The sequence below is a fragment of the Diplotaxodon limnothrissa genome, linkage group LG4 (assembly GCF_057381915.1).
Source record: "Diplotaxodon limnothrissa isolate DT_005_m linkage group LG4, D_limnothrissa_male_GT1.1, whole genome shotgun sequence".
In the NCBI taxonomy this organism is placed as follows: domain Eukaryota; kingdom Metazoa; phylum Chordata; class Actinopteri; order Cichliformes; family Cichlidae; genus Diplotaxodon; species Diplotaxodon limnothrissa.
In genome coordinates this window covers 14,510,958-14,526,779 of record NC_140599.1, presented here as the reverse complement: position 1 = coordinate 14,526,779, position 15,822 = coordinate 14,510,958, and the positions used below count along the sequence as shown (strand labels likewise).

The 15,822-nt window shown below is 40.2% G+C and overlaps 1 protein-coding gene across 5 annotated transcripts in view; it reads right to left on the bottom strand.

The window, feature by feature from the left end:
- The window catches only part of mgat5b (alpha-1,6-mannosylglycoprotein 6-beta-N-acetylglucosaminyltransferase B), a 77,347-nt gene that overhangs the window by 13,565 nt on the left and 47,960 nt on the right, over positions 1-15,822 (bottom strand). For 2 of the 5 annotated variants that reach the window (XM_085352243.1, XM_085352242.1), the window contains exons 10-13: positions 7,856-7,987; positions 5,092-5,225; positions 3,153-3,283; positions 157-165 (exon numbers count right to left, since the gene is read on the bottom strand). In XM_085352243.1, coding sequence (XP_085208369.1) covers positions 157-165; positions 3,153-3,283; positions 5,092-5,225; positions 7,856-7,987 — 406 coding nt within the window. Of the gene's footprint in view, positions 1-156; positions 166-2,377; positions 2,384-3,112; positions 3,116-3,152; positions 3,284-5,091; positions 5,226-7,855; positions 7,988-15,822 lie in introns of all 5 variants that reach the window. The other 3 variants (XM_085352245.1, XM_085352244.1, XM_085352246.1) reach the window with 3 other exon arrangements.

The window sequence follows — 15,822 nt, the reverse complement described above, 5'->3', positions numbered from 1 at the left end:
ACAAGAAATGAAAAATGAATGTATGAATTATGAATTTGACTGTGCAAACACTAAAAAAAGGTGGGTGAACTGCATTTGCATTTAAATAAGCGGTTTTTTCCCCACAGTACTTCAAATCCATTTTATTGAGTTTTAACTAAGCCTTGTTATCGGCACACGTTGCAGCTGGTTATAAGATTACCTGTAACCATTTTGAGTATTTAGAAACTTTGTATAATTGTGGGGTTTTTTTGTTGTTGTTGTTTTTTTGTTTAAATGTTCAGTACATACATCCTCTGCTAAGGTGTTATGCCTAAATACTTTGCACACCTTAAATCACTCAAATATGACCTTACAATTACACACACAGCAGCTTGGAAACCTAGATGTGTTACAGAGTCTAGAGTATCACCCCAACCTGAGCACAAGTACTGGTTGATGGAAATGAGGCTGCTAAAAGCAGACTAATGAGCCAAGTCTCTCCATACTAGTAGTAACACCATCACCTTGGCAACTAAAAATCACTCTGTACCTGTGGAATTTTGAAGGAACATGAAAGACTGAAAGTAGGGCGTACTGTATCCTCTGCGTTTCCCCGTGGGGATAATTTGCTTGAATAGTTTTATTGAGAAAAACTAAATTGGTTTATCTTAAAAAGTTTTTTTCTGAGGGAATGTTATGAATAATTTACTAAAGCTATGTCTTTGAGGCATAAATCATTTATAAATGTCAACTAAGTGTTACTGCTCATTATTCATTGCAGGCTTTCTTTCTTTCCTTTTTTTCTTTTAAAGCAATGAGGTGATGAAAACAGTTCCTTTTACAGAAAGTGATAATAATAACCATCAAAAAAATCAAAGCCTGCAGACTTGAAAGATGAAAAGGTTTGCGGTTTAATCTCTCACTCACAACTGCAGCTGTGGGCGACTTGTGAGTTCAAACTGTAGCCGGCTGTCCCGATTAAAAATAAAGTCAACTGACAAAACTTCATGAATTGATGAATTTCATAGGATGGTATATTGCATGTCTCTGCATGTTTAAAATATATTGGAAGAGATTAGAGTAATATACAAAGGTCCGTAGCAAAATATTTCTTCATATTTTGCTTTCAAGGCGCCAGATTTTCTTGTACTATTGTGTTATTGAGCAATAGTTCTGAAGGTCTTTCAAAGTTTTTCTTTGGACATTGGCTGCCTTGTAATTTATTTTCAGTCCAGTCCTTGTAGCTGATCATTTTCAGAACAATATTTTGTATTTAAGCAAATTAACAATGATCTCTGAATCACTGAAACATAAAAAATGCACTTAAATCAAGAGATGAACCCATGTTGTGCTTAAAAATAATAGACAACTTGGCAAACAACCAATTTTAAATCATATCTTTTGTTACTGGTGGCCTGTTGTATGAACACATAGTTTGTTCCCATTTCTTTAATTGAATTTTTAAAAAAAATGCAGTGATAACAGGGTGATTTCCAAACCAGGCAAAACTCAACATGGTGTGCAAAGTGTCCTTAAAAGAAATCTGATGAAACTTGACAAGTAGAGGACAAAAGAAGACATTGCAGGCTAAATAAAACTAAGAAGAGTATTTGAAAGTCATGTCCTTTCTCCAGCAGAGACCTGACGCAGGATCTGAGACACACAGACATCTGTTGATTCATTTACTGTTCACTGAAGCCTCATCAGAAATGGTCTCAGTGGAAGGGTGAAAGGACTGAGGCAAGTCAAATTACACAAGAACTGGACTGAAAATAATCAGTATATAAGGATGTGGTCAGGAGGTACAGCAGTGAGCGTCCACAGCCATCTATAAAACACAGGGGAGCTTCTGTCATGGTTTTGGCCTGCATGTCAGCCAGTAAGGATCTGATTGAAACTGATGCAATTATTAAAACAGACATGATCCATCATGCAGTAAGAGCACACCTGAAGAGAAAAACAAACAATGGACTATCAGTCATGGATTGGCTTCCCTAGAGCCTGGGCCATGATGACAGAGAACAGAACAAAAAGCAGCCGAGATCCAAAGAAGAGCTTTGAATGTCCTTCAGGAAGCCTGGAGAACTATTCGTGAAGACTGCCAAAAAGAGCTCAGACTGTGTTGAAGAATAAAGGCAGTCATACAAAATATTGACTTTGCCTTATATACTGTACTGCTATGTATGGTTGCCTGTTTCAATAAGGCACTGTAGCTCTTTCCTATTCTCTTAGCAAATTCGAAAGAAAAGCAGGCTGGTTCAAGACTTTTGCACAGCACTATTTACTGGCGTTGTTCATTTTGAAGTGATTTCTGCAGAAATGGCTCTTTTACAGCAACTTTTGGCAACATAAATTCTAGGAAGAAGACTTGATTTAAATTTGGCATCGAGTTAAGTAAAAAAAGAGGTCTACTTACTTGAAGCTGTGTGGAGCCATCAAAGATGCATCATGAAATGACAGAACAGCACAGAGCGACACCACAAGCAAGCAGGGGAGAAGTGAAACGAGGGAGGCCAGTATGGAGCAAAAAGAATAGCAAAGCATTAGTCAAGCTTCTTCTCATAGAACCTTTAGAAGTCCAACTCTCTAAAGTGAACCTCAAAATTGAGTTGGAAGAAGAGGCTGTTCTCAATGAGGGGGTTTTCTCTGTCTGGGGAGATTCCAATACTACTGGTTCCTACACAGCAATCTTTCTGTTTCACAAATCTTACACTGCAACTCAAGTTGTTCTGAGAAAACAGGGAGCGCCATGGCAGTGTAGGTACAAAAGCTGCAACCAGACTCAAGTAAAACAAACCTTGAGGGAGGCTGCAACACGCTTCAAAGTTACAGAGAGAAGGAGCAGCCTTGGCAGCAGCTCGGATGGAAAATTTACTCTAAACAAAAGCTATTGTTCCTGCAGCATCACACTTCAGGCCTGATTCCTGGAGGAGGAAATTGTTTGCAGGAAATGTAAAACCTAGTGGGCGTTTGACAGAAAAAGGAAAGCGATATTTAGAGGTTCTAAAAAAGTATCATATTTTGGAGTTTTATCAAATCTGAAGTGCCTCCATTATACAGTGTAAAATATATTTCACATTTAGGAACAAAAATTATTACATGGTATGAATCAAGATGTAATATTCTTTTTCTCCTCCTGTGGATTAGACACTTGCTATTTGTGTATTGATGCTTGTGCTGGATATACTGACCTTCCACATGTTGGCTTCTTTGCCATATACAACAGCCATGTTTTTAACCTTGTTCTTCTGAATATTCAGTCTCTCTGTCTCATTCAGCTCCTCTGCCACAAAACCCATAAAAGAGTTGTCTGGAGTGTGGGCTGCCAAGGACAAACAAAATAATTGGCAATACAGTGTTTCAAGTCCATTACAAGAGTCAAACAAATAAATAAAAAGGTAGCCAAAGTGCAGCTGCTGTGAAGATTTGTGGTGCTGTGCACGTGGACGGTACAGAACAAAAGAGTGTGGCAGGAATTCAGGGGAAGCGAAGCTCATTGTTTTTCTCAGCAATTTGTTATTACATTAATCTGGTGGACTAAAGGGAAACGCAGGAAATGGTGCACTCGCTGGGGTTGAGGATGCTTCTCTTGTATGATGCTGTTAACTCCTGATCGGGCGACTTGATGAGTCACATCTGCGCGGTCGATGATGACAGTGCAACTTCATTATTTCAGTAAGCTGCACAAAACCGCTGCTATAATGTCCCCACAGCTGTCCGCTTTCAGGAAGTCAATCAGCATGAATGCTAGCAGTCACAAAGGAAGTCTGCTGCAGCGGGGATTTGCAAAGAAACTGTATTTTTCAGAAACTCAATTAAAGCTGACAACTTTTGGTATAAGACTTTGTGATAACAGCAAGTGTTTTGGCTACAGACGGTTTTGCTCATTGTCACTGAATTAATTGGAGACAAACATCAGAAAGTTTCTTTTGCTACAATTTTCACCAAAAAGTGTCATGAATGTGCGTGTGTGTGCTTGTGTTTTTGCACCTTTATGTTTGGGTCTTTGTGGGTATATGTGTGTCTGCATCCCACACAGGAGGTATTACACATCTGTGCAGGCCCAGCTGTACTGATTAGTTTCCTGCCTGCTGCTGTAAAGGCTCGCCTGTGACAACCTGAGGTCTTTATTAGCTCACGGTGTGCTCACATTTTAAGTTTAAAACATTAACTCACTGGACACTGTATTAGGTACGCCTTGCTAGTACTGGGTTCGGCTCACTTGCTTTCTGAACTACATTAATTCTTCAGGGCACAGATTCAACAAGATCCTGTAAACATTCCCCAGAGATTTGTGTAGGGTAGCCTCAGTTTTCTGTTCTTAGCTGACAGGAGGGGCATCTTATGTGGGCCCATGTCCAAGGTTTGATGATTTGTGAATTCAGAGATGCTGTTGTGTATACCTTGGGTGTAACAAGGGGTTACTTAAGTTACTGTTGCCTCCCTATTAGCTCAATAGGGGGGCGATTGTGGCTCAAGAGTTGGGAGTTCGCCTTGTAATCGGAAGGTTGCCGGTTCGAGCCCCGGCTCGGACAGTCTCGGTCGTTGTGTCCTTGGGCAAGACACTTCACCCGTTGCCTACTGGTGGTGGTCAGAGGGCCCGGTGGCGCCAGTGTCCGGCAGCCTCGCCTCTGTCAGTGCGCCCCAGGGTGGCTGTGGCTACAATGTAGCTTGCCATCACCAGTGTGTGAATGTGTGTGTGAATGGGTGGATGACTGGATATGTAAAGCGCTTTGGGGTCCTTAGGGACTAGTAAAGCGCTATATAAATACAGGCCATTTACCATTACCATAGCAATCTAGTCATTCTATTCTAACATCAACAAGATATTTTGCCCCGGAGGACTACTGGATATTTTCTCTTTTTTGGACTATTTATTCTCTGTAAACTCTGGAGATGCTTGTGAAGAAAAGTCCAAGTAGAGTTACTGCCATGTGATTGGTTGAGTAACTATTTTGCAGTAACAACAAGTTGAACAGGTGTATCTAATAAAGGGTTCATGAGTGTATATATCACACACATATGTGCATCAAAACAACTTAAAGCATCTGTAAATTCAAGCAGACGTTGACTTTAGACTCTCAATCTCAGTGAGAACAAAGATCGTAGAGAAATAAGCAGCCCACATACGGAACATGGTCATGTACTGCTGGCCATGAAGGTTCCAGTAACCCCAGTTCGTCCTGTAGCCATGCAGAGTTGCATACTCCTCGTGGTTGTAGGCAGGCTCTGTACCGAAGGTATCAATCACTCTTATGTGGCATCTGGGACAAAATAAGAGATACAATTAGCCTGAATTAGAACAAAGCTGTCTCTTGCATTTATTTGTCTCCTCTAGCTGAGTGAAAAACAATACATTTAGCCTTTTGTACTTTGCCAGAACAGCACATGTGCATACAGTGAGATTGAGTCTAGAGAAACATGAAGAAAAAAAATCTAATTTTGAGTTATGGGAGCTAGTCTGAGTACTCTAACACAGTCTGGGTGTCAGAGTCTTGGTTTGTAAAGCTGTCAGTAGTGATAGATGTCCACGTCCCCAGCCATCACCCCCAATAAGCAGAGATCACACACGCCTCAAGGTGAGACAATAGGAGCTTAAATAATAGACTTGTTTTACAGCCACCACAGGACACGCTGCTGTAACGGATCATGATATGGTATTGGTCCATCCTGGCCAGAATCTGAAGAAATAAATTTTAGGGCGAGGCTTTTTTTTTCCATGTGCAGGGCTTTGACTAGAAAATGCGTCAGGTTCTCTCTGATAATGTCAAAGCAGCAGTGAGTGGATAAACATTACACCGCTTTGACTGCATCAACAGAAAAACAAAATAATTATTGTCCTCTAAGATCAAACTAAAATAGAACATTTAGCTAACAATGACAAGCTAAAGAGGAGAGAATTACTCATCAGCACTTTATTCGGTGTAAATATTCACACTGGGAAGTGGAAGAAGCAGTTCGATGTAATGAAATTGGAGACGTTTTATCAATAGCTTGCATCTCTAATCAGTGTCAGGGCTGGAGAGGCAATCAAAGTATTGGCCTGTCACTTTGTCAGGAGAGGACTATTGGTCGATCAGCCGACCTTGAACTGATGCTGACTGGAATCAGCGTAGGCTTTTGATTTGAGAATTCTCAAAATGCAGCAGAATCAACATTCATTGCTGTGAAATGTGTCTGGGTGCTACCCACTTATTTCATAAATACAACACCCTTGTCCTCTTATGCATTCAGAGTAAAATATGGGATGAAAAAGCCCAGATGATTGTCATCATTTACATACGACTATAGCTTGAGTGTTTTGTTTTTGTTTCCTTTTTCATTAATCAATTTTGTGACGAAATTTGCAATTTGCATTGAAAGCTGTTTTTTTTATCGCCTGTTTGGTTTAAAAATTGAGGATTCACTTGTATACCATGACTGCTTCAGCACTGCAAAGCTGGAAGACAAGGACAAAAACTTTGCCAACTGCATTTACTGTCCTTTGATGCTCTGCTGAATTTGTACGTTTGTCACTGACAAAGAAATGGACAGTCTCTAATTTCATGGCAGTTTGATTTTAATGGAGAAAGGCAGAATATCAAAAAATTCAGAAAAAATGAACATTACATAAAAGGTATACATTGATTTGCATGTAATTTAAATAAGTATTTGATCCCCAAACATAACATAACTTAGTACTTGGTGAAGAAACTCTTGTTGGCCAGCACAGTGGTAAAAACGTTTCTCACCAGGTTTGTAACCATCTCAGGAGGGATTTTGGTCCGCTCCTCTTTACAGAAGCTCTCTAAATCTCTTAGATTTCTTTGCTGTTGCTTGGCAACTCAAAGCTTTAGCTCCCTCCACAGATTTTCTAATGGATTAAGGTCTGGAGACTGGCTAGACCACTCCACGACCTTAATGTGCTTCTTCTTTAGACACTCCTTTGTTGGGTCATTGTTCTGTCTTCTGTGTTGTGGCTGATGGGAGGAGGTTCTCATCCAAACTTTTCCATCTTATTTTGGCCTCTCAATACAGTGAAGTTATCCTGTACTCTTAGCAGAAAAACAGCCCCAAAGCCAGTTTCCACCTCCATGTTTGATTGTGGGGATGGTGTTCTTTGAGCCATACTCTGCATTTCTCTTCACGGCAGATCAAGTTGATGCCAGCGAGCTTGATTTTGGTTTCATCTGACCACAGCACTTTCTCCCAAGTCTAAGTCATTTAATTCACTCCCAAACTTAAGGTGGGCCTGTTGATGTGCCTTCTTTAGCAGGGGAACCATGTGCATGATGTAAGATTTCAGTCCATTACAGCGTAGTTTGTTACCAACGTTGGTGACTGTGGTCCCAACTGCCTTAGGATCAATAACAGCTCCTCCAGTTTTGGGCTTATCCACCACCTTTCAAATGATCATCATCACCACAAGAAGCAAGATTATGTATGTACACCCGGCCGAGGGTGATTGATGATCATTTTGGGTTTTTTCCACATTTCCAAATAATCGCACTAGTTGTCATTTTCTCACCAAGCTTCTTCCTGATGGTCTTGTAGCTCATTCCAGCCCTGACACCCTCTGACAGGTCTTTGGTCTTGCCCGTGTTGGTGTATAACTTTTATGTAATTAGCTTTCACTGGATTTTTCATTGATATCCCGTCTCTGTCCTTGAATGAAAACTATCATAAAAATTAGAGACTGTTCATTTCTTTGAAAGTGAGCAAATTTACAATTTCAGCAGGGGATCAAATAATTATTTCCCCCACTGTAGGGAGTGAACCCGGGGCTCCTTGATCGGTGTTTAAATTTCTGTTAACCAACAGGAGACCCCCCCCACCCGCCTGCCCTCAGATCTTGGTAAATAAACAGAAATTAATATTTTGATAGACACAGAAAAATAAAGCATAAAGAACTGACTTGTGCTTCCTCAGTGAAAGACCCATGAGCTGCTTCATTTGCTGCAAACCATGGTAGTCTGTGTAGATGAGGTCAAAGGGCAGAGGTCCCGTCAGTGGGCAGCTTCCTCTTCCTGGAGGTACACCCAAAAACCTGCACACAGGTCAGATGGGCTTTCATCATCACACTGAGCCAAACAAATTAAAACCCACGAGAGTTGGCACAAATAACAAAGTTTTGGACATTTCACCAACACTGTCCTGTAGCTAACCGCAGCATTTCTTCTGCTGATGTTTTCCAATATTGCCTTCTTTCATCATGTTTTCCCATGATGTATTTTTTTTCCTTTCAGTTCTCTGAAATTCTCCTTTGTGTTAAAGTATCCTTGCTAACTAAACTAATCAAAAAATAATAAGAAGCCGGCTCCCAGAAAGCACTGCAGCTCCAGTAATATTCCTGCAGAGGAAACTTCGAGCTTATAAGATGGCAAAGATGTGTGCATGAGTGAGAGGAAGAGAGAGTGAATGAAAGAGCCCAATCACGTCGTGAAGCATGTCAGCGCTCTCGGTGAGACGGCGCAGCTATTCAAGCATACAACAAAGAATTTAGCACTACCAGGGAGCAACGTCTCGCAGTGGGGAGCCACCCAGTTTGTCTGCAGGCTTGTTCCAGCTCACACACCAAAGCACACATATTACCCAAAGCAAACACCACATTCATTCGACACCTATGAAGGGGTGGTTGCATTACGCATGTGCAATCTGCCATACTCATGATGATGAGGGGCTTCAGATCTTTTACCTTCAGCCTTAACGTGCACACCTTCTGTCTGTATTTTTAAATGTCTGCACCACATTAAGATGCCTGTCATTCTGCTATTCTGCAGCTTGATCAGCCTTGATATGAAAAATCTGCTGCCTGAATATAAATAAATAAATAAAACACAAAAATCAGGCTTAAATAAAATCGGAGAATGGCAATTACAAAAGAGCCTTTTGGAAAAGGAAAGACAGAAGATGTAAATTTGGTGTCTGCTATCACAAAGTGCTATCTAACTTCAGAGCACCCGGCTTTCAGCTGGGATCAAGGTTGCACTTTGTTCGAGAAAAAAAGCAATTAAGCGCGCCTATTTTCATTACAAAAGGAAAGATCCATTTCGTCAAACTTCGGCAGTTCTGAAGACCGACGCCACAGTACAAAACAGCGCGGAAGAAAAAAAAGACAGTGTAATTGGATGTGAAGATTTGTAAAATCATCTGTATACTAAAGAGATCTCACTGCCTGTCAGGATAATGTGACATGAAACCATCTGAAGGCAGTTTGCTGAGAGAATAAACTCTGGTATAAGATACTCGGGTATGCATTCTATATTCATCCCAGACTAGACACACACACACACACACACACACACACACACACACACACACACACACACACACACACACACACACAAATCTAAATATATATCTTTTAAAATGAAATGGTACAATAGAATAAAACTAACCATTCACCTTACAAATGTAATCAGATCAAGTTTTGACACATTTGTCTCTTGAATTCATCAATAATCCTGTTCAGCTTTATATTTGTTACAGTCCAGTGAGAGCAGATTTTTCATGATTACTTTTGACAGATATATTTGAGAACAAAGCATAATGAGACAAAAACTTGTCTATTTTATACACAGACATTTTAATGCTCAGTCCTGCAGCACTAATCCATCTATTCAGATTGCGGGGAAGAAGCACAGAATCACAGATTTCTCTCACCCTTGCCACCTCTTTCAGTCATCCATCCAATCACCAAGTTGTTCCCCAGACAGTGTGTCCTGGGATCGCTCTGGGGCATCCTCCCAGTGGGACATGCCAAAAAAAAAAAAAAAAAAAATCTTTGAAAGCCTTTAGGAGGCATCTTTTTTTCTTCTTTTTTTTCTTTTCTTTTTTTCTTTCTTTTTCTCTTTTTTTTTTTTACTTTTTTTTTTTTTTCTTTTCTTTTTCTTTTTCTGCCAAATACTTTATGTATAATCTGGATTTTTGTCAAAACTTTTGTAAAAAAATTCGTAGATGCACTGATTCAAAGCTACTAGACTAGACTAGTTTTATAATCCAGGTCTGGAGCGAAAGTTGTTACTGTCTACTGATCTCTGCAGCAGCACTGAACTGTGAAGCCCCACTCAGGCTGTGTTACAGGGCCACGGTGTGTTATAGTTTGTTCAACATGGAGGTCCACTCGTAGGGCCGTCCAAACCAAACAGAACTTGTGCTCTACTCTCTGTGGGGGAATGGAAGAGTGTGAGGAATTAACATGCTTGTGTGTGTCTGAGTCTGTGTGTGGTGCATGGACTGATGGTGTATCTGGAAGTGCTCCTAGTTTAGCACCTTTGCATGTTGGGTGAGAGTTTCTGGTTCCAGAGAATAACACTGGGGGTCTAATGGATGTTTGTGCATCAGCATGGGGAATTTGTTAGGGATCAACTATATGCTAGTCATCCTCTAGTACTGATGTTTTGGTTTCTCAAAAAACCCCACAAAGTGATGTTTATATATTTTTGATGGGCGGGTTAAATGTCATGTCTTACACTAAAATTAATAAAGAATGGTTAGTTTATGGCTAATATTTGTGTGTTGCATGTTTTTAGGCTTGACATGGTATTGATATTCTCCATTTGAATGTTTTAAAGAAAACATTTCAGAAATATATTCAACAATTTTGTTTAAACGCTTCAGTATCTATCCATATAAGTTTTTATTTTCTTTTAAATTTCGTGCCTGTGTTATTATATTTTCAGGTTGTATGTTAGCCCATATCTCCTATTCTAATGAACACAATATCCCATGAACCTCTGGTGAATTTCTTCACACTTGGACCAAATGTTCTCTTTGACTTAAGGATGAACTGATCATAATTCATTATTTTGTTATATCTTGACATTAATTTATTAATGATTCAGTCTAAAGGGATGAAATGACAAGTTACTACAGCCACAAACTTCAATAAAGGAAACAAACTAGTCTTATTTTTTTTTTCTTTAATTCAATCTGTTTTGACAATATAGTGTATGTCCTTCACTGACATTCTCAGTCACCTGAGGAGTTGCTCTGCTGTTGTGCCTTATACATTGCACTACTACAGAAGCCATTGACATTAAATCATCAAATATGAAATGTCCACCATGCTAACCTTGTTATCCATCCATCCATCTGTGACCAAAAAAGACCAACTGGAGCACAAAGTGATCACAACAAGTGTGGCTAAACGCCACTCACTTACTGCCATGGACTGCCACCAAACACACTAAACTGTAACAAATTACAGCAAAGCAAAATAACAATGTGCTTCGATGGAAGGGCAGCACAACAACCCAGCTAAAACGCACTAAAGAGAGTTTGCTCAGTCACAGTAAATACCTTAACAAAAAAAACAAAAGAAGAAAAACCAAAAAAGAACCAAACAAAAAAAAAAATCCTCTGATGTTTAGGCTTGCTAAAAGAGTCCAAAATATCCCGGACGAGCCCCCATTTATGTTTCAAGCCGGCTCAAAAGCCACAATGTAAAGTGGAGACAAACACCAGACTTTGTAAAAACATTGGTTATATTTTAAATTACTTAATGATCTCATCTAAAAATGACAGCCAAGAGAGCGTGGCGAGATCTGGCGTGAAGAGGCGCCTCCCCTCCAAGCTGATCTTTGGCTTTTATCCGCCTCTCATCAGGTGTAGACAATCAGCAATTAAGCCCAGGCAAAACCCCAAACTCTCAAACTGCCCCTGCAAGGAAAGCAAGGGTTGTAATGGGGCATATAACTATATTTAGCGTCTAGTTGTGTACTGAATTTAGACTAATCAGTGCCAACTTTTATACATTTGCAATTGCATAGCTTACTGGAATTAATATATGAATGAATTATTAGTATCAGCTTTATTGGCCAGCCTTATAGATGCATTAATACATACAGAAACATTTACAGATTATCCAGGGTTGTGATTATTTCCGGAAATATACTGTATTTTGGTCACTGCAAACAAAACCTTCTTCCAATGAGGTGAAGAAGTCTAGTGGCAGAAGAAGGCACATCTTGGGGAGCTACGAAAGGCGAGGAATGTCATCTACTTTGCTTAGTACATGTAAATGAGAGTGAGAGTCAGCATGAGTGTGTAATGTATGTGTGTGACTATGGAGACTGTAGTTATGCTACAGGGTATACCTCTGTGACCCATTCACATGGTTAATAAAACATTCATAGAAGCAGAGAAATGTTATGGTTTGTGCATATGTGTCTGTGTGTGTCTGTGTGAATGTATGTGTAGGCAATCGTTTGTATGTCCTTGTGTCTGTGATGTTGGGCCTCCTGCAGTGACCCCACGGAGTGCACCATTCTGTCCACAAACAAAGAGCCGGCTGTTTCCCCCCGACTTCAACTGCGAACTGCCCCAGCACTGCTGACCGTTTACCGCCGAGCTAACCAAATATTTCCCTTTCTGCTCTGAATTTGTCTCAATAAATAGATTTGCGATTTGGGGTTTTCTTTCTCCTCTGGCTCTTTGCTTTTGATACAAGACTCTTGAACTCACAGGTGGCCACATACATACAGAGACCAAAGTGGGACATCTTGTTTAAAAAGTGGAGGACAGGACTTCACTTCTCATAATTTCACCTCTTTTGAGATATTGACAGTGTGTGGGGAAAAGGAACCTAGAGTACACCAGACCTCTGTGGGAATATTGCTTCATGTTTAATTGACATGTTTCAGATTCACTTTGGTTCACTTCTGTCTTCACAGCCTGTGGCTTAGAAAGACGTATTGTGCTTAAGATCTCACTGACTGACTATTTTCTCAGAACCTGACTCTGACCACTTGACAGGAGGGCTGATCGGTGATTAAGGAAAATAAATGGAAATGTGTGTGGTGTGTTTTAAACTCTTGCAGGATTAATGTTCTTTCCCAGGTCTGACATGCAGCCGTTGTTCTGTCTTTTTCCACCTCTGAATGGCCACATTATTCACTGTTAGGAACATCTATGCCTACAGTGTATCTCAACTAATATCTAATAGCTTAGACATAATAATGATAATAATGTTGTTAGTGTGTGTTTGTATGCAAATATCAATTACCCAGTCACCAGTAATTGTCTCCATTCTTTTTTTTCTCCGAGGCTGTCATTGTGTATTCATTCACACAGTCTAAACTCCAGTTATTTTCCACATAGTGCAAAGCAAACAGCTCTGCATTCAGACACCAAGAGTGCAAAATATTCTAGAAAGAGTGTGATTTAAGCTGCGACTGGTGGTGTTGTGTTTACTCTGACGCCCATGATATTCATTACAGGCTGCGCTGTGTGCTGCTACTTCCTGAACACGTCCCATAGGTCCATGACCTTGACCTATACAGGCTGCCTTGAAACCCCATTGGGCTGTAGCCAGGATGGAGGAAATTGCACTGTGAGATTGATTAGCTAAATCCTTTAACTATTCGGATTTCACAATGGGGCCTGAGTGACTGCACCTTTGGTAGGTGACTGCATCAAACAAAGAAGGGAATGTCCGGCAGACCCCACTGTGTTTTTGTTGCTTTATTCCAAAGTTCAAGTGATATTTAGGGTTAATTCGGTGTGTGTAAGTTGTAGCATACTTCTTAATGTTACAGCAATCTTAAACTTATGTGTAAAGCAAATCAAAAAGCACTTAGTTTTTTTATGTAGTTCTTAGATTGTATTTTAAGTTCGTTCAGTCATGATCTATAAGTGTAAAAAAGAAAAAGTTAAGTACCTCTGGTTTATCCTGATTTTTATCAAGATAAAAAAGGACCTTCCATCATAAAGACTGTTAAAAGGTTTAGTGTGTCAAATGTAACAGAAATGGGATCTGCACTTAGATCTAATTGATCTGAATCCAATGTAAGTCAGTAGAAGCAAGACAGAACACGTCTGTGTAAAGGACAAGGAGGCAGGTGGTGATGAAGGTGAAGGTGCAAGGAGTAGGTGTAGTGAAGGTGGATAAGTTTAAATATCTGGGGTTCAACAGGGTAGAGGGTGGGCAGCAGCAAGAAGGTTTACAAGAGAATACTGAGACCTGCTATTATGTATGATTTGGAGACGGTGGCACTAACAGGAAGACAGGAGGCCAAGCTGGAGGTGGAAGCTCATGGGAGTGACCTGGTAGTGGAGGAGGCATCCTAATCAGAAGCGCGAACAACCTCAACTAGCTCCTTTAGCTATTTTGCAACAGATAAATGTTAAAAGAAAATTAAGTCATTATTTGGTTAAATAGCTCTGTGATGCAATGGTGACATTTAGTCATCCTTTGAGGATCGTTGTTAAAGGGGGCGCCTGTCTCCCTTTCAGTAAGTAAGTAAAATATTCATTCATGTATGTTCTCCCCGTGTCTGTGTGGGTTCTCTCCGGGTACTCAGACTCCCAAAGACATGCAGTTAGTGGGGTTAAGTTAACAGGTCATTCTAAAATGGCCCAGAGGTGTGAATGGTTGTCTGTCTGACCGCCCTATGGCAGCTGGGATAAGCTCCAGCATAATCATCACTTCCAGAGAACTGTTGTTGATGCAGGACAGTTTATGTTTTATACATGATTCCCTTTGCTGTGGTTCGCCAAGATGAACTCTTTCCTGGCACAATCATTTCTCTGGTCTTCATACTGGTATGCGCCTTCTGGCTCCAAATGCAATCTCAACAGATGAAAAGAACATAGATGCAGGTTAGAAACGCACTAGCCTTTTATGTGCCATCAAAAGAAAATCAGAAACACCAGAGCAAGCAGTCGCCCCTGTCAGTCAGTCAATAAATTACTTCTGTACAACTCAATATGACGGCACTAAACACAAAACATTTTCTCAGAAGTAGTGAAATGCATGTGTATGTGAAGACCAATGAATAAAAATCCTTTAATTGAAAGCCCACCTAAGGTCAATGGCAAACACACAAAATGCAATCTTTAAGATTTGAACAATAATAAGCATCTCAAAGCTCTTTCTTCCTACATGATGCCTGTCATCAAAGTGAACAAAAGCAATGAAAATCTATTTCTAAAGATCATGTGTGATTAAAATGGCACTAAAAGAAAACCCACCGGTCTGGTGAAACAAGTTTTAAGCATTTCTTTGAGAAAAATAAAATTGTTAGCAGTTGGAGTCAAATCCATGACCTTACATTTCACCATTCTTTTACTACCTGGCTCAGAAGCAAATAACGCACAACGCAGCATACACATACACACAAATACCTGCATAACAAGAGCCATCGATCTTTCTTTGGACAGAGAACATATTTAGTCAGCATGGCAGCCTTGTGGAAACCAGCGTGGCAGCTGGTTCCTCAACAGTGGACGGGAATAATGAGCAGGAGAGGGTCAGCCAGCGATACTTAAACTGCAGTTTCATCAGTCGATGATACACACCCAAGCAAGTCGGTGCTTACACAAACAAAAGGCTGTTTCACTAAAGCTGTGTTTTCACTCTATACTCCTTCAATTGAAGTATGCAGCCCGGTGGATAGAATCCACCAAAACCATAATCAGGCAACAAATGTACAATAAAGTAAACTTTTCAGATACTAAATAGATTGTGAGGCATTTCACAGATTCATGAAAACCAAGAGAGAGCTGAGGATGATGTCTGTAAACATGACTAACACACAATGACAATAACAACATAAAGCTTGTTCACAGGTTCACTCATGAAGATCCGTAGCAACTCGTCTGCCTGCGATGCTGGTTTCTTTGAGCTGCGTGTCTATTCGGTGTCAGACTTCATTTCATCACTTCCTACCAGTGCAGGTATCTGACCATGTTGACCCTTTTTTAAAAGTGATTGCTTGGACTTTTGGACAAGGAATGAACCAAAATTCATCTTCATGTTTCTTAAACGGCTACAGGAAATGTTCGAGTGTAGTGAGGTTCTACTGCATGGATTTCTCCTCATTTCTCTGCATCATTGCTTTACATAACAATATAAAGTTCCTTGAGACAACTGTTGTTCTC